The following is an 18,447-nucleotide window of genomic DNA, read 5'->3' on the forward strand; positions in this document are numbered from 1 at the left end:
CACAGTTTCTAATTTATGAATGACCTAAACTTACAAAACACCCCAGGCCATTGCTGCAGGGCGCGTGCCAGGGTTTCCGTCTGCCCAGCCCTGATGCTCTGAGTGCGGCAGCTTCCAGAGCCTGCGGTTCCTTCCCCAACATCCAACACAGCCCCATCCCTTACCTGCCTTGAGGGACCGAGGGCTCAGGGCACTTCCATTACACTCTCTACGGAGAGTGTAATTTTATATAGTTACATATAAAATTGCATATATATAATTTTATATCCAACTCTGCTCCCACCTCTCTTCCCCCAGAAAACTTTAGTCATCTTCCATTCTAAGACCTGCATTTATATGAATAAAGTTCAGGTCCAGAGATGTTACACAGGTACCTGGTTAGTCACACGCTGATCTGGAACTTGAACCCACGTCTCCTGGACTTTAGTCCTGGACTCTTCCCACCGCACTGCTCACTCACACAGGCAGATGCTATGCGAGTCATGCTCAAAACTTAGAAATCGTGTGCGTCAGAACTGCGTTCTAAGTGTCTACTATCTGTTCAAGTCACAGTTCTAACGTGGGAGAAGGGTTATCCCGGCAATTTGATGTGTGGATTTAACTGAAAGGACACTATTATTTAAAAAATCTATTGAAAGCATGCTGGAGGGCCTTAAACCAAAGGAAGTACTGGAAGTTTCAGCCCTTGAGATGTTGAAAGGAAGGAGATAAAAGGTGCGCTGTAGGCACCCTGCCTCGGCCTTGCCTGGCCCGTGAGGCTGCTGTATTCTCCTCCACTATAACGTGAGAGGCTCCACCATCAGCTCCTGCTGTAAGATCTTTGCTTATTCCTCAAATATACTTTCTACTAAAGTGGAGTGACACACTCCAGACTTTGAAATTTCAGGTGTTTGGTGTGATAAGAGAATCCCACTCGTAAAAAAGAGAACATTCCGGCCTCAAGTTGAAAAGTAAGGTAAATATTGTTTTAGTTCCTGGGCAGCTTTTGAGGTGATTTTCAGATAACTTTGAAGAAGTTTGTGACGATCACTAACTACTGAGAATTGCCATCAGCTTCGCATTAAGAAGGAAGCACCATTTCTCCTTTGGAAACTGGACTAGTCCCTGAGTGAATCCATACCTGTTTCTTTAAGCCTCTTCTCAGGGGGTGTTTATTGAAACTTGTATTTCAATGTACAAGAAAGATTCAAAGACCTGTTAGCCTGTCGGTGACGCTTTCTAGCGAGGAACCCCCTAATCCCTTCCCTTGATCGCGTGGGGTGTGTGAGGAGACCTGCGCGTCGTGGGGAACAGAACCCAGTGCTGGGGAGTCAGGGGGTAGTGTAACCTTGCCGTCTGCACTCTCACAGGAGCTGTGCCTCTGTATTAACACTTCTCAGTGGGGTGGGAGGACAGGGGCATTTGACAAGGTCTGGAGACATTTTTGGCTGTCACACGGGGGAAAGGGATGCCACTGGCATCTAGTGGCAGAGGCCAGAGGTGCTGCTAAACCTCCCACGATACTCAGGACAGCCCCACAGCAAAGCTTCATCCGCCCAGAACGTCACTGGTGCCCAGGCTGAGAGGTCCTGCTGTGTGTCGTCCGTGGAATTCCTCAGTCAGCCTGCCGAGGCTGTTGCAGTTAGGCTGTGCCTTGGAATTTGGTAGCGCACTGTGAGAAAAGAAATACTCTATTGTTGATACTTTTGAGTACTTGAAAAATACAACGGTGCCATTTGAATCCAGTTATACTTGTGCTACTTCTGGGGCCCTTGGTTTGCACCGTAAGTTACTTTACCCTCCTTTGCCACGTTGGAAATAGTATCTAACAGTTGTCCCCTGGTGTTTTTGTTTTACTGCAAGTCACTTTACTCACTTAAGGAAGAACTATATCATGGGCAGAAGGCTTACAGCAAAAAAGCAGTTCTGTGATGTTGTTCATAGGTCCACTGACATAGCCTTATAGGGTTCGCCTAAGGTCTAATCCAAATGTCTTTTTCCGCAAATGACCCCGTTTCCTTTTGCTCTGACCTCAGTAGAATCTAGACTCTCCAGGAAGGAAAACAGTAGACATTCATAATTAATTGTTTTAGAAGATTATATCACTCGCGTGTTCTTCTCGGCACCCATGTAAAGAGCCACTGCCACCCAGTGTGTCACCTGCCACTGTTTGTGGTCTCGGCCTTCTTTTTTAATCTGGATTAAACATTGTGTGGTTAACCGGTTTTTAACAGTGTGCAGCATTACCTAGGTCTCTGCAGAGAGACAGCTGCAGGAGTCTCGCTTGAGCTGGGCGGTGCATCTTCCTCCCTCTTGCCTGCGCTTCTCTTGGCGTGAGGATTTCTTGCATGGACGGCTTCTCAGGTCACAAAGAAGCATATTCGTCTGCATCGCTGGATTTACTGGGATTTTTGCATGGCAGTCGCGTGCGCTGTAGGACTGCCCTGTTAGTCATTTAGCCCTGAACGTGGCATTCGTTTTCTGAGGCAAAAATAAACAGAATTGTCTAAGCAACAAGTTGCTGTAGCGTTTGTTAGCAACAAGCTTTGACATCAGACAATGGCTTTGTCTTGCCCTTAACAAGCAGAATGCATCCACGTGAGCAGGGGACATTCAGGCAGGACTCCAGAATGTTTTCTCAGCTCTGCAGCTGGGTTTTAGGGGAAGGTTTATTCTCTTTCTTCCTTCCCTTTGGAATTTGCCTCAGTTTTTGTCCTTTTAGAAAGACTTTTAAGCCTTCTCAGGAGAAGAATTTAACACACATTGTTAAATGTGTGTCAGTTTCTTTCTCTATATCTTTCTTTTTATTAGTCTGCTTTAACCCAAAATTAAAATTGCAGTCTAGGTTTATTCTATAAAAGGCAACTTTTTGTCCCCCAATTTTAAAGTAGCTTAAATGTTATGTACAAAATTTAGAGTTTAAGGATACATGTTTAGAATGTTTAAAGTAAATGTAACCAATGCAAAATAGTTTAAGGATGTATGCTTTAAATCTATTTAAAATAACTGTAATCAATGCAGAATAGCGGAATATAACTGTAGGAGTTTAAGCTCCTTAGAATCTAAGTATAATGGAAATAACATGAGCTTTGGAGGTAGAAAAATAAATGAAAACTTTTCTGAAAAATTCACTATTCCCAGCATGTATTTCTTTAGGTACACACACCAATAGTTTTAGTTTGCAATAGGCTAATTTGGGGACAGACTACGTTTACTTTTGTCTTCCCACCAAGGGGGCTCTGAAATATGCTTTTTTCCTCTCGAGATGAGTGCTGAGTTAAGTTCTTTGGTCAGGGCCTCTCTGTCAGCCAAGAATAGGATATGCTGAGAAACCATCATTGAAGTCAAATGAAAATGTCTCCTCAGCACATGTATGAAAAACATCCTGTAATACCTGACAGACCCTCTTGAGCGAGGCTGACTGTTGACTTGAAGTCTGCCTGTGACGGTTGGTGATAAATATCAGAAGAAGCTGCTCTGAAAGACACAGTGTTTTGTGGTCCTTGCCTGAGTTTTTGCAGTTGATTGTTCAGCCTGCCCAGGCGCTATCATAAGCATCTGCACGATTGACTCTGTGACACGAGGGCGGTGACGACCACCCTAGGGAATTGGAGGTCTCCCTAGGTGTGTAAAACCTCGCTTAGACTCCGTGTCCAGGGGCGCCGAGAAACACAACACCAACCCTCTTTTATCGTCGCCACTTCCAGTCTAAGTCAGGTGTGTTCTGACTCACCTCCAGAGCTGTGCTCTGACCTGCCCAGGAAGGTTTATACCCATCCAGAGGTCGCCTCGGCCCTGGACACCACCTGAAACAATCCCGCCGTGTTTCTGAAGTGAGCTTGCTCTTCCACTTTCCACAGTGGCTTTCACACTTTGCCCACTTTCCTCAGGCCTCTGTCCCCTCCCCCTTTTTACGCACCTCCCTCTGAGCAGATAACCTCCCTCCCCACTTCCAGAAAACAGAAACCCTAGGAAGGGAACTGCTCCAGCTCCCGGCCACCAGCTCCCAATTTGCTTGTGTCTGCATCCATCGCTGTGCCTTCCGTGTTACCACAGTGGAGGAGGTGGCCTTTCCCAAAGCCAGTGGTACTGGGTACCACTCCGCATCTGTCACCTTTTTCTCTTTTAACTGGTTCCTGCTCGTCAGCATTAAAACCAGCTCATTTCTTGCCCATTTAAAAAAAAAAAAAGAAAAGAAAACTGCCTTCCCTCAACCCAGCCCTTCCCTGCCTTCAGGTGTGTATGCAAAGCCAGCCCGTTGTCCACAAGGAAATGCTCAGTGCTTATCGTTTTTAAAAATTAATTTCGTGTGAGTCTTTTGCTTTTTATAAGTTATATAATGTCAGCTTAAGGAAACAAACCATTATAAATGTTTTTGAGGTGATTTTCTTTTTTTAAAAATAAATTTATTTATTTGTTTTTGGCTGCGTTGGGTCCTCGTTGCTGTGCGCCGGCTTTCTCTAGTTGCGGCGAGTGGGGGTACTCTTCGTTGCGGTGCGCGGGCTTCTCATTGCCGTGGTTTCTTGTGTTGCGGAGCACGGGCTGTAAGTGTGCGGGCTTCAGTAGTTGTGGCTCGCGGGCTCTAGGGCGCAGGCTCAGTAGTTGTGGCGCATGGGCTTAGTTGCTCCGTGGCATGTGGGATCTTCCCGGACCAAGGCTCGAACCCTTGACCCCTGCTTTGGCAGGCGGATTCTTAACCACGATGCCACCAGGGAAGCCCATTGTAAATGTTTTTAAATTAAATTTTAAAAAAGTCTCGCTAAGACCATGTAGCTCGTGGTGGCAGAGCCCGATTTCTAGTCTGATTCCAGACTCTACTGACAACTGTCTACTGCATTTGATGTGGAGGTCCACTAGTGATCTTGGCCACAGCAGATTTGATGGAGGGGAGGGCTTGACACCGTAACAGAGTAAGTTGAAGAATGGGAGGTGAGGAGACTCACCCTGGCTCTCTCCTTCACAGCCAGAGTTCTAGAAAGAGCACAATACCTGATCCACAGCAAGCACTCAGCAAAACGTTAGCTATGTTGTGTTGACCTCTCGGTAACCTTTGACACAGATCGTACATCCATTCAACACATTTTATGAGTCCCTCATGTGTTGCCAGGCGCTCTCGTAGGTGCTGATGGTACAGCAGTGTGTGAACAAACGAAACGCTACCTTTATGGGGACATACAGGATAACTAAGTGGAATGTGCAGTATGGCAGTCGTGCTGTAGAGCAGGGGTCCCCCAACCCCGTCAGGAACCGGGCTGCACAGCAGGAGGCGAGCGGCGGGTGGGCGGGCGAGCGGGGAAGCTTCATCAGCCGCTCCCCATCACTCGCATCACCGCCTGAACCATCACCCCCCCACACCCCCCGTCTGCGGAAAAACTGTCTTCCATGAGACCGGCCCCTGGAGCCAAAAAGGTTGGGGACCGCTGCGCTAGAGAAGGAAAGACGGGCGAAGACTGGTGTTTTAGGGTGGAGGTTGCAGGTAGAGAGAGAGTGGCCGGGGAGGTCTTCCCTGAACCCTGAACTAGGGACCTGGAGGGGGCGGGGAACTGAGCCAGGCAGATTCCTGGGGGATGAAGGGGCCAGGCTGAGAGGATGGCTAGTAAAGCCCCGAGCAGGGAGCTACCCAGTGTGTCCAAGAAGCTGGTCACCGTAGACCACGTAGTGTGTGACTCCATTCATACAAAGTGTCCAGGATGGGCAGTCCAGAGACAGCCCTATAACATAGTGATTCACTATTTTTATAGATTATACCCCATATAAAGTTGTTATAAAATATTGGCGATATTTCTTGTGCTGTATGTTATATCCTTGTAACTTATTTATTTTATACCTGGTAGTTTGTACCTCTTAATCCCCTTCACCTATGTTGGCCCTCCCCATTCTCCTCTTCCCTCTGGTAACCACTAGTTTATTATCTGTATCTGTGAGTCTGTTTCTGTTTTGTTACATTCAGTCGTTTGTTTTAGTTTTTTTAGATTCCACATATAAGTGAAAACATATAGTATTTGTCTTTTTCTGTCTGACTTATTTCACTAAATATAATAGCCCCCAGGTCCATCCATGTTGCAAATGGCAAAATTTCATTCTTTTTATGGCTGAGTAATATTCCATTATATATATTGGGTGGGTCAAAAAGTGCCTTTGGTTTTTTAAGTAAAAATAAAAGACACATTTTTCATTTTCACGAAGAACTTTACTGAACAATGTATTCATCCTTTTGTTCCACTACCTTCTGCCATTTTTCAGGCAACTTCATAATTCCACCTTCCCAAAACTTATTTTTTGAGCAAAGAACTGTTCCAGGTGCCTTTTACAGTCTTCCGGGGAATTGACATTTTTTCCATTAAGAGAAGTTTGTAAAGACTGAAATAAATGGAAATCTGAAGTTGCAATGTCTGGTGAATACGGTGGATGAATCAGAACTTCCCAGCCAAGCTGTAACAGTTTTTGCCTGGTCATCAAAGAAACATGCAGTCTTGTGTTATCCTGATGGAAGATTATGCGTTTTCTCTTGACTAATTCTGGACGCTTTTTGTCGAGTGCTACTTTTCAGTTGGTCTAATCAGGAGTAGTGCTTGTTGGAATTAATTGTTTGGTTTTCCGGAAGGAGCTCATGATAGAGGACTCCCTTGCAATCCCACCATATACACAACATCATCTTCTTTGGATGAAGACCAGCCTTTAGTGTGGTTGGTGGTGGTTCATTTCACTTGCCCCACGATCTCTTCTGTTCCACATTATTGTACAGTATCCACTTTTCATCGCCCGTCACAATTTGTTTTAAAAATGGAATGTTTTCATTACGTTTCAGTAGAGAATCGCATGTGGAAATATGGTCAAGAAGGTTTTTTTTTGCTTAACTTATGTGGAACCCAAACATCAAAGCGATTAACATAAAACCAAGCTGGTGCGAATGATTTTCAATGCTTGGTTTGGATATTTTGAGTATGTTGGTTATCTCCTGCATGATGTAACATTGATTGTTCTCAGTTATTGTTTCAATTTGATCGCTATCAACTTCAACTGGTCTACCCGCCCGTGGAGCATCGTCCAGTGAGAAATCTCCAGCACGAAACTTCGCAAACCACTTTTGACACGTTCAATCAGTCACAGCATCTTCTCCATATACTGCACAAATCTTTTTTTGCATTTCAGTTGTGTTTTTACCTTTCTTGAAATGACAAAGAATAATATGCCAAAAATGTTGCTTTTTTCTTCCATTTTCAATATTAAAACGGCTACACAAAAATTCACCAATCTTGATAAGTCTTTTTTTAAATGCATGCTGTTGTGACAGCCGTCACATACAATCTAATGAAATTGTTTCAAATGAAGATAAAGGCAACTAAGTGCTACTAGAGCCATCTTACGGAAAAAAACGAACAAACCTTTTGGCCCACCCAATATATATGTATATCACATCTTCTTTATCTGTTCATCTGTTGATGGTCACTTAGGTTGCTTCTGTATCTTGGCTATTGTAAGTAATGCTGCTGTGAACATCGGGGTGCCTATATCTTTTTGAATTAGTGTTTTCATTTTCTTTGGATACATACTCAGGAGTGGAATTGCTGGATCATATGGTTGTTCTATTTTTAATTTTTTGAGGCACCTTCATATTGTTTTCCATAGTGGCTGTCCTTTAGTACCCACTGCTGCTCAGAATGTACCACATCAGACATTAATTTGGCCCACAGTCACTGTGTTCCCTCTTTTGTACCTTGTCCTCTGAATGTGTACTATGCATCTATCTCATGCAAGGTAAAGAAACTGCTGCCATGAAGGCTGATCTCCTGAGGGCCAGGAACATGAAAAGGTACATTAACCAACTGACTGTGGCAAAGAAGCAGTGTGAGAAGAGGATCAGAATCCTGGGAGGCCCTGCCTACGACCAGCAAGAGGATGGGACCTTGGATGAGGGGGAAGGGCCTCAAAGCCAGAAGGTAGAACTTTGTAGTTTCTTGTTTCGCCGTTTCATGTTTGTTACGAACACGGGTTTAATCACATAGACAGTCTTTTCACTTCTTGGTATTTAACCTAAGACATATATTCCAGAACATAGACTCACATGTTTACTTTTATGAGTCAAGTAGCTGTATTTCTTGGTGTGGGGTGTGTGTGTGTGCACATGCCTGTGTGTGTTTTACTGTCCCCCTTTTGCCTTCCCACAATCCCAGAGGAGCATATTTATATTTTCAAGGGCTTAGTCAGGTTGCTCACTACAAATTGGATAGAAATTACCACCAGTGAAGTAGAAGGTCTTATTATAGGTTATTTTACTTAGCTCTCTCCACAGTGCTGTGAATGTGTACTCCATGTCCCCATTTTACAGGTGAAGAAACAATTGGTTGAAGTAAGTTACCTAATAAGGGCACGTGGATAGGAAGAGGCAGACTAGATAAAAACCCAGATCTAGTTGATTCACAAATCTGAGTGTAGCCCAGGCCTCTGCACTTGAATGTGACAAGATTCCCTGGCTTTGTTTCTCCCAGAGTTCTTGTAGAGCTCTCAGTCCATCTTTCCTTCTTGACTTCCACACTGTTTTTAGTTTGCTAAATTTTTTGGCCTGAATACAAATCAGGTAATTTCTTAAAGAGAGTAAGTATTTTATTATAGTTAAGAAGCTGTGCTACTGAGTCAGAAAGCCTGGCTTTTAATCCCAGGTCTGCTGGGGATTGACTTTGGGCAAGTTAGTTAGCCTCTCTGTACTCTATTTGTAAAGTAGGGATAACTGTACATACCCTACAGGGCTTGATAATCATTAAATTAAATAATGCACATGAAATGGTAAGTATGGTACTTGGTGTATAATGAGCACTTAATAAACATTTGTTATTACTGACAGTAATTATTCGGGGGTATGTTTAGTGATGTTATAAATGTAAGAGAAATCCAATTGTGATCTCTCCTTTTGGGATAAAACATCAGTCCTAAGATTCTAATTCTCCACGTTCTCATTAGTACGCCGTAGATAGTCTCATGAATGTATTGTAGATATTCGGCAGCTAGAGAATCTTGGGCCTGGGTCCCTCTTGGTAACATGTTGGGTGTTTTAAGAGCACATTTACATACTCTTCTAGGCCTTGTGGTACTTTTGAGTGCTTAGGGGATATATTTCCTAGAGAAAAATTAACCTGCTGGTCAAGGGGTAATACACACAAAACATAAAACTAGGTTAATAGAGTACGCATCATGAAACCAGATCCAATGGGTTTGGGAGATAGTGAAAAAGGAGTAAATAAAAATCCCTGAAGGGGAATAAAGAGCAATCTGCCTTCATAGGCTACCTTCCAGCCTGAAATACTTCACGGCCTTCGGCATATGAGACATCCACCAGGACAGTTTTTTGTCTTCTGCCCAGAGATTATTGATTGTGGCATCAGCCCTCCCAGAATTACCAGAAGTCTTAGGACAGAAGGAAACGTGCTGATCCAACAGAAGGAAATTAATGCAAGAGCACAGTGTTTGCTATATGGAAGCCCTTAGTAAATGTTAATTGGTATTACATTGTCTCTATATATATATATTTTTTTTTTTTAAATCATATATTTAGCAGTAGTGTCAACTTGGACCTACCCAGTCTTTTCTTCCCACTTCCACACAACAGTCTCAGAATTACTGAGATTAGTTCATCTCAAATTAACACAATGAGATTGAGTTCATCTCACATTAACACATTTGCCTCAGAAGTGTGCGGTCTCCTTATCCTGGTCACCCAGCCCCACACCGTTAGTGTAGGTGTGAATCAGTGAACGGCTCACGCAGGCTTCAAGAGAAAATAGAAAACAAATGGAGTGGAGAACTTGGTTAATTCACCAGCTAAGATATGAGCTATATCAGATGTTTAGTTAGACTTGAGATATATTTGCTGTCATTTATTTGTATATATTTGCACTTCTAGAACTAAACATAAGAGTGTTCATAAGACACAATAAAAGAATCTAAAAGTGGCTAATATTTTAGAACATGTTTTGGACTTGATTTTGCAAATATGTGGATTTGTATCTAACTTGAAATTCATTTCAATCCATGAAATTATACTGGGAAGACTTCCTTAGAATTGTTGAGTGTCTTTCCTGCTCAGCTCCTCCCCATGTTGAAAACGGATTGCTGTCCGAGTGACCTGTCATTCCTCGCCAGAGTTGCTGTGGGAGCCTTCAGACTTCTTTGGAGCCTGTACAGTTAGGGTTTGTACTTAAAAATGCTCCACTGGTAGGTTTACATAAAGTGAGGATACATGCTACGGTCTCCCAAAGTTAGTAAACTAAATCCTAAATATTAATGGTCTGTAGCAAGGGATCCCTTTTGATTACTTAGTTATCAAAAGTTGTTAGAAAAATGCCTGCCCCTTTCTGCTCACAAAACAGATTGAGGATTTACTGTCAGTGGCAGAAAGAGTTGAACATGCATTGATCATATGCACTTGATTTTAGAAAGATCTTAACTGGTGACATTTCTGAAATTTTTCCAATCGCCACAATATTAATTTTAAAAATCTTAAATGTAAGTTTTCTTTTCGTTGAAGTATACGTAGACATCATTTTTATTACTAATTAATAACTAAGGGTATAGGAGTTAAATTCCTTCTAAATTAATTTGAGGCATTTCTCCTAGTTGAGTCATGAATTATTATGAAGCTCACCTGCTTTCTCATATTATAGCAGTCCATACTCAAGATTGATCTCACTGTGTCTTCAGACAGTGGTTTTTCTTTTCTGTAAACATTCAAAATAGTAAACAAAGGAGTAATTTTGATACATCTCTACAATACTTTTATGGGCCAATTAAAATGATGCATACAAAAGATTTTTTTAAATGAATGTGATATTATAAACAAAAAGACAAGGTATGAAATCATTTGTAGATTTCCTCAGCTATATGAAAATAGGATGGAAAGCAAAAATGCCAAATTATTAGGCTCCAGCTTCCTGGTCTTTTATATATTTCTCTTCACTTTTTCTATTATTGGCACGATTGCTTTTAGCAATACATCCCATAAGGCAGGGATTTTTGTCTGTTTCATTTCCTAGAAATGTGCCTGATACAGAGTAGATGCCAAATAAATCTTTTGCTGAATGAGTGAATGATTAATAGAAAATTGGTATTTATTGAATATGTGCATTTTGAATATTCAGTAAACTTTTTAAATTTAAAATGTAGGAAGGTGAGAGAAGTACTGTATTACATTGACTATGAACTTAGAAAATGAGACATTTTTTCCTGAATGTAGAAGTTAATCCATTGGAAGTTAAAGCAAACTGATATTTAAAATTTGATTTTTTGGGCTTCCCTGGTGGCGCAGTGGTTGAGAATCTGCCTGCTAATGCAGGGGACACGAGTTCGAGCCCTGGTCTGGGAAGATCCCACATGCCGCGGAGCAACTAGGCCCGTGAGCCACAACTACTAAGCCTGCGCGTCTGGAGCCTGTGCTCCGCAACAAGAGAGGCCGCGATAGTGAGAGGCCCGCGCGCCACGATGAAGAGTGGCCCCCGCTTGCTGCAACTAGAGAAAGCCCTCGCACAGAAACGAAGACCCAACACAGCCAAAAATAAATAAATAAATAAATAAATAAATGAGTTTGTTAAAAAAAAAAAAAATTGATTTTTAAAAACTTTCTCTTAAATTCCCTTCATAGATTCTTCATTTCGAAGATATCTTGGCCAGTACTTCCTACCGAGAGCACTTTCGAACGTACATGGAAAGGATGGACAAGAGAGCTCTGATGAGCTTTTGGGAGTCTGTGGAATATTTAAAGAATGCTAACAAGGTAGGATATATAGGCCCGAAGGAATATTCATCACTAGCTGATGAAAACTTGTATGTTAGGCAGTATGTCTGTGTTTCTCAATAAAGCTGTAAGATAAGATACATTAAAAGAATACTTTAAACCAAATATATTATTGGCATTATGTTCTAGCCCATAATGGTAAATAGAATTAGATTTCATTTTTACAAAAAGTGCTTTTGAATGTGTAGTCAAGGAAAAAAGATTTACAAATATCGCCAATTATTGAATTTAGTTTCAGGTAGTTATTTTTTAACCCATTATAAAAAAGGCATATACTTACCCACATGGCTGTTATAATAAATTTGGTCTTATCACCTATACTTCAATCTCATAACCTTGTTATTTTTAATATCATAATGTGCACATTTTACACAACTGTCCTCCTTTTATTTAATTTAAAATATGATTGTGTTAAGGAAGACAAAAAATAATTTTTGGTTACAGATGCCTATTACAGCACAAAGCCCAACATTAAGCATTGTGTTTTGCACTTGGCAAGTTCTCAATATATATTTAAGAATTAAATTGAAGAATGTGAAATATATATGTGTGTATATATATGTCTAAAAACATATATAACAATATGTACAAATATATAATACATGCATTTTGAGAGGCTTATTTATTTATTTTTAACATTTTTATTGGAGTGTAATTGCTTTAAAATGGTGTGTTAGTTTCTGCTTTAAAACAAAGTGAATCAGCTATACATGTGCATATATCCCCATATCTCCTCCCTCTTGCATCTCCCTCCCACCCTCCCTATCCCACCCCTCTAGGTGGACACAAAGCACCGAGCTGATCTCCCTGTGCTATGCGGCTGCTTCCCACTAGCTAGCTATTTTACATTTGGTAGTGTATATATGTCCATGTCACTCTTTTTTTTTTTTTTTAAAGGAGTTTTATTTATTTATTTATTTATTTATTTATTTTGGCTGTGTTGGGTCTTCGTTTCCGCGCGAGGGCTCTCTCCAGCTGCAGCAAGCGGGGGCCACTCTTCATCGCGGTGCGCGGGCCTCTCACCATCGCGGCCTCTCTTGTTGGGAGCACGGGCTCCAGACGCGCAGGCTCAGTAGTTGTGGCTCACGGGCTTAGTTGCTCCGCGGCATGTGGGATCCTCCCAGACCAGGGCTCAAACCCGTGTCCCCTGCACTGGCAGGCAGACCCTCAACCACTGCGCCACCAGGGAAGCCCCTGTCCATGTCACTCTTGAGAGGCTTATTAAAGTAAGCATAAACAGCACTATGTACATTAAATTACTCATTTGCACTTCATATGAATGTTGCTAGGGCTGAATACCAACTTAAAATACATCATAAATTACAAACTACTTTGGTTAAGGAACTAAATCCAGTCTCATAGTATTTTTAAATCTTCTTAGGAATGTCTTTCATTGTTAATTTATAAGCCACAAATTACCTCATTTTACTCAATATTATATTTGCCAACTTTATTACATATTTTATTTACCAGACTTGACTACAAACTTGACTTTTGGCTGCTCTCAGAGGAATATTGAAAAGAGCAATCTAAAAAATTTTCCTAAACTACTGAAGACAAGTTGAAAAATGTCAGTGCAATAAGAGGATATAGCTTCCTCAAATAGCTATATTTTGACCTAGCAACTCTGATTTGGATGTAAAACTTCTGGATTGCTTGTTATATTCATAATATTCGTTAAGTCGTTTGTCTTCATTTTTTGCTACCTTCGAAGACTTTTCATAACATTTCTAGAGTTAATAAGTTGTCTGTAGCGGAAATGTAAAGGTTATGTTAATCAGATGTTTGCACTTCCTGATTAGGCTTAGTACACTTAGGCGGAGACCTTGTTTAAGACCAAGCTGTGTAATACAAGCTTGATTACAATGTAGGAAGTCATCATTCTGAAGAATATTTCTCTTGCTTTCTTTAATTACACAATTATTATATTGACTTTCTTCTGGAGTGAGAAGTTGGCATTTCTAATTATTTATACTAGATGAAAAAGGCATACTGAATTTAGCTGATAAATTGTATTGCTGTGGAACTGAGATTTATGAGAAGGAATCCACTGCAAGAAGAGAACTGTTCTCATTCTTATTTTTTTCCTTCCAGCATTAAAAAGAAATTACATTCGTTAACTGTTCAACGTAAAGTGTTCCTTTTAAGGAACCAGTTGTTTTTTCAGGGTCTGACACTCACCCCTTGGCCCTGAATGTGCCCACAAAAGCCTTTGCGCATTCATCCCACATTCTACATGTCTCCCTTCCACCTTTAAAATGCAGAGAATTCAGAAGAAAATAGTTTTTCTCAGAGATGGTATTTCTTACTTTCTCCTTCTTCATCTTCCTGTCTTTTCAGAACGAAATTCCACAATTAGTTGGTGAAATTTACCAGAATTTCTTCGTGGAGAGCAAAGAAATATCTGTGGAAAAATCACTTTACAAAGAAATCCAGCAGTGTCTTGTAGGAAATAAAGGAATTGAAGTGTTCTGCAAAATCCAGGGAGACGTTTATGAGACGCTGAAGGATAGGTATTACCCTTCATTTATTGTCAGTGACCTGTATGAGAAATTGATGATAAAAGAGGAAGAAAAACATGTCTCCCAGTTGATTTCCAACAAGGATGAAATGGTGAGTCACGTTTAACTTTCTGCTCCCTTTTGAGTGGATAAGCTTTGACTGTGATTATGTGGGTGCAGATTGTGTGAGCCAGATTTGGTGTGCACCTTTATCTTTTGGCATACAGCACTTTTTTTTTTTAACATCTTTATTGGAGTATAACTGCTGTACAATGTTGTGTTAGTTCCTGCTGTATAACAAAGTGAATCAGCTATACATATACATATATCCCCATATCTCCTCCCTCTTGCGTCTGCCTCCCACCCTCCCTATCCCACCCCTCTAGGTGGTCACAGAGCACCGAGCTGATCTCCCTGTGCTATGCGGCTGCTTCCCACTAGCTATCTATTTTACATTTGGTAGTGTATACATGTCCAAGCCACTCTCTCACTTTGTCCCAGCTCACCCTTCCCCCTCCCCGTGTCCTCAAGTCCATTCTCTGTGTCTTAGCATACAGCACGTTAAGTGGAACTTTAAGTTGAATTTCCTTGTTGCTTCTCGTCCTCACTTCTGTCTTTGTCCTTCTGACCAGCTGGGTACCCCCACCCGGTGCTGAGTCAGAGACCGCCCCCTGCTCTGTCTGCCTGAGACACAGCTGGGTTTGACTCCTGACAAGTGAGGGCAGAAAATCTGTGGGGTGGGACATTTGTGACCAAGTAAGAGAGTCATTATCAGCACAACAGTCCAGCTGGAGAACAGACAGAAAGGATGGGGAAGAAATGAGGTGAGGGAGAGAATGCAGGAAGAGTCTGCAGGAAATATTTTGGAGTTTAAAAAAAAATCAGATGAAACTAAGATATTTTGAAAGAAACCTTGTCCAGCCATACCTGAAGTCTAATTTTCTTATAGTGTCCTGGATCATTTTGGATAGCCCCAGTTGCCATCTCCCTTTTACTACTAATGACCTATATGAGTTTGAAGGTTTTGAAGGTACAAAGGAAAAGTGTTTTAGAATCACCTTCCATAGAAAGATTGTAATTTATCTTGGATTCTTTCTTTCTGTCCAGTTCACTGTATCTCAAGCCCTGAGGAATCAGGTACTTGTTCATGATGGTATTAGAAGCAGATGTCTCTGAACTGTTGGTAAATTCATTCATTCAGACTTTTGAAAAAAAGTATTGTTACTTGGTTCTTTACATTTTCAGTGTATAAAACCACTGAACTAATTGGTCCAAAACTCGTTACTCATTGCATTTTATTTTTAGGATAGCACAGCTAAAACAAACCGATCTCTCTACCTCAGAAATTAAAATGGTTAGTATTCAAATGTTGTGAAAAGTTTGTCCAAATTATAATACCCAACAGATAAATTGAATAAGGACTTGAACTGACAGTTAATATGAAAGGTAATAAATAGTAAACAAACATGAAAAAATGTGCAGCTTCGCCTAGGATTCAAAGAAGGGTGGTGTGTATCACGGATCTTCCCCCCCACCCCCACCTTTGGTCCAACGTCTCAACCTGGTTTTTGTTTTTTTAATTAATTAATTAATTAATTAATTTATTTATTTACTTATTTTTGGCTGCCTTGGGTCTTCGTTGCTGCGCGCGGGCTTTCTCTAGTTGCAGTGAGTGGGGGCTACTCTTCATTGCGGTGCACGGGCTTCTCATTGCGGTGGCTTCTCTTGTTGTGAAGCATGGGCTCTAGGCGCACAGGCTTCAGTAGTTGTGGTGCACGGGCTCAGTACTTGTGGCTCGCGGCCTCTAGAGCACAGGCTCAGTAGTTGTGGTGCACGAGCTTAGTTGCTCTGCGACATGTGGGATCTTCCCGGGCCAGGGCTCGAACCTGTGTCCCCTGCATTGGCAGGAGGACTCCCAACCACTGCGCCACCAGGGAAGCCCTCACTGAGCTTTTGAAAGCTCCTACGCTTTGTTCCAGTAGTCCCACTTCTAGAAACTTACCCTGTGAAAAGAACTAAAATGTAGGGGGAAAAAAAAAAGTGTATGCACTGTGGAGTTTATTTTAGTATCTGGGAAGGCAAAAAAGCAGAATCAACCCATAGCAATAGGGATATGCCTCAGTATATTATCAATTCATAGAATACTATGCAGCCATAGCAGTTATAACTTTGAAGACTACAGTACCCTCAAATATACAGCCTTGTATATTATACGAAAAAGGCAGAATACCCTCTTGAATGTGTACGAGGAGTAGGATGATGTCATAGTATATATACTCATGGACAAGGGTTAGAAAGAATATACAAAAATGCTTGGTGTTCTGTGATTATTAATACTTTATTTTTCTTTGAAAAATTTCTTTTACTGTTTGTTACAATTAATAAAAATCAGAAGAAAAAAATCTGGAAGAAAGTTAGGGAGTAAATGAACCAGAAGACAGTTCTCAGCAGTTCTCTTCATGCTGTTGCTGCTCATGAGTCTAATGACTGATATGCTATTTGTTGGTAATCTGTTCAGGTTTTTCCAAATTATGTAGTCCTTTATGAATCTTAAGTCACTTTCAATGCTAACCATTTTACTTGTAAAATAATCTACCTGTTGATTAGTAAAAATAAGGACTGAGCAAAGTGTATACTGAAAATACTTTCACTAGTGGGAATTTGGAAATTCTATTTTAATGTATTCATAGGTTCTGAAGATTAAGACATGCACATCTTTTTTCTTTAAATTTATTTTTATTTATTTATTTATTATTTTTGGCTGTGTTGTGTCTTCGTTGCTGTGCGTGGGCTTTCTCTAGTTGCGGTGAGTGGGGGCTACTCTTCGTTGCGGTGCGGTGGCTTCTCTTGTTGTGGAGCACAGGCCCTAGAGCACGGGGGCATCAGTAGATGCAGCGCATGGTCTCAGTAGTTGTGGCTCGCGGGCTCTAGAGCACAGGCTCATTAGCGCACGGGCTTAGTTGCTCCGTGGCATGTGGGATCTTCCCGGACCAGGGCTCGAATCCGTGTCCCTTGCATTGGCAGGCGGATTCTCAACCACCGCGCCACCAGGGAAGCCCGGAAATTCTATTTTAAAGGGACACGCATGAATTTTTCATAATATTCTTAGGAGACCAAAAGAAAGCCAGGTCTCAGTGTTTTTTGCCAAAGTTTAGGCACAGAACATTTGGGTTGAGTTGGGAAGATAACTCAGTTGCCTTCCTTGTTCTGTGCAGGTTCCCTTGGGTATACCATTTGGGAAATAGTGGTGTGGCCTTTTGCTAGGCTATTAAATGTTTCTTTTTTTCACTGCAATTCCAAATACCAGTTACTTTGATTCTAAATATTGATCCTTTGCTTTTTCACTTAGCTGAGAAATAACAGTCTACTTCTAGGCTTTCTACCATGGATTCTTAGTGGAATCCAGTGCTTTGGAGCAGTGTATTGTAATGATCTAGAACCTATACTATAGGTAATACTTAGGGACTACTCCACCACTATAAGATATGGTGGTTCATGTGATGTTTTCCCCCAGGACCCAGGAGGTGAGGCTGGTGAGGCATCTGTGGATGAAGGCACCAGTCGGATTAATGAACAAACCAGTTTTGCTGTAAACAAACTGCGAGAACTAAATGAGAAACTTGACTATAAGAGGCAAGCTCTAAATTCTATTCAAAATGCACCAAAACCTGACAAGAAGGTAACTCTTCTGCTTTCAAGGTTGTCTTTAAAAGTTTCCATTTTTCTAATTTGATAAATAGTAGTTTTCAGTTTATGTTGAGAAGTGTTTCTTTAAAAAGAATTTCAACTCTAAGTTCCATTGGCTTTTTTTGTTTTTTTTTTTTGTTTTTTATTTCTGTTTTTGCTTCTAGTATAGAATTAGCAAAGCATTTGTCTTTTATCTATTATGATTTGGGGTTCTTTCCCATCCTCAGCTGTAACTCTGTGTCTTTTGTCCGACTTGCCTACAGTGCCTTTGGGGAAGGGGCCGAGCTTCCCCTTGTGCCACAGTTGTTTCTGGAAGTGAGTTAACTCTGCAAGGACAGTCTTAAAAATTTTTTTTCTTTTGAACACTGCGAGTACAACTTAGAGCACCTCCCAGAATTATGCAAGAAATAGATTGTTTCGCTAGAAACCAAAAGAATTTGAAAGTTTAAAAAATGTAAACAGCATCTCACTCTCTGGCATTCCTCACACCCAAGG

At 41.1% G+C, this 18,447-nt stretch overlaps 1 protein-coding gene across 8 annotated transcripts in view; it reads left to right on the forward strand.

Annotated features, from left to right (window-relative positions):
* The window catches only part of SNX25 (sorting nexin 25), a 114,093-nt gene that overhangs the window by 72,143 nt on the left and 23,503 nt on the right, over positions 1-18,447 (forward strand). For 6 of the 8 annotated variants that reach the window (XM_036838977.1, XM_036838971.1, XM_036838974.1 and 3 more), the window contains 4 exons: positions 7,738-7,919; positions 11,612-11,743; positions 14,105-14,377; positions 17,780-17,944. In XM_036838977.1, the coding sequence (XP_036694872.1) occupies positions 7,738-7,919; positions 11,612-11,743; positions 14,105-14,377; positions 17,780-17,944 (752 nt within the window). The remainder of the gene's footprint in view (positions 1-7,737; positions 7,920-11,611; positions 11,744-14,104; positions 14,378-17,779; positions 17,945-18,447) is intronic. The other 2 variants (XM_036838973.1, XM_036838972.1) reach the window with 1 other exon arrangement.

The sequence above is a fragment of the Balaenoptera musculus genome, chromosome 21, assembly GCF_009873245.2.
Source record: "Balaenoptera musculus isolate JJ_BM4_2016_0621 chromosome 21, mBalMus1.pri.v3, whole genome shotgun sequence".
In the NCBI taxonomy this organism is placed as follows: domain Eukaryota; kingdom Metazoa; phylum Chordata; class Mammalia; order Artiodactyla; family Balaenopteridae; genus Balaenoptera; species Balaenoptera musculus.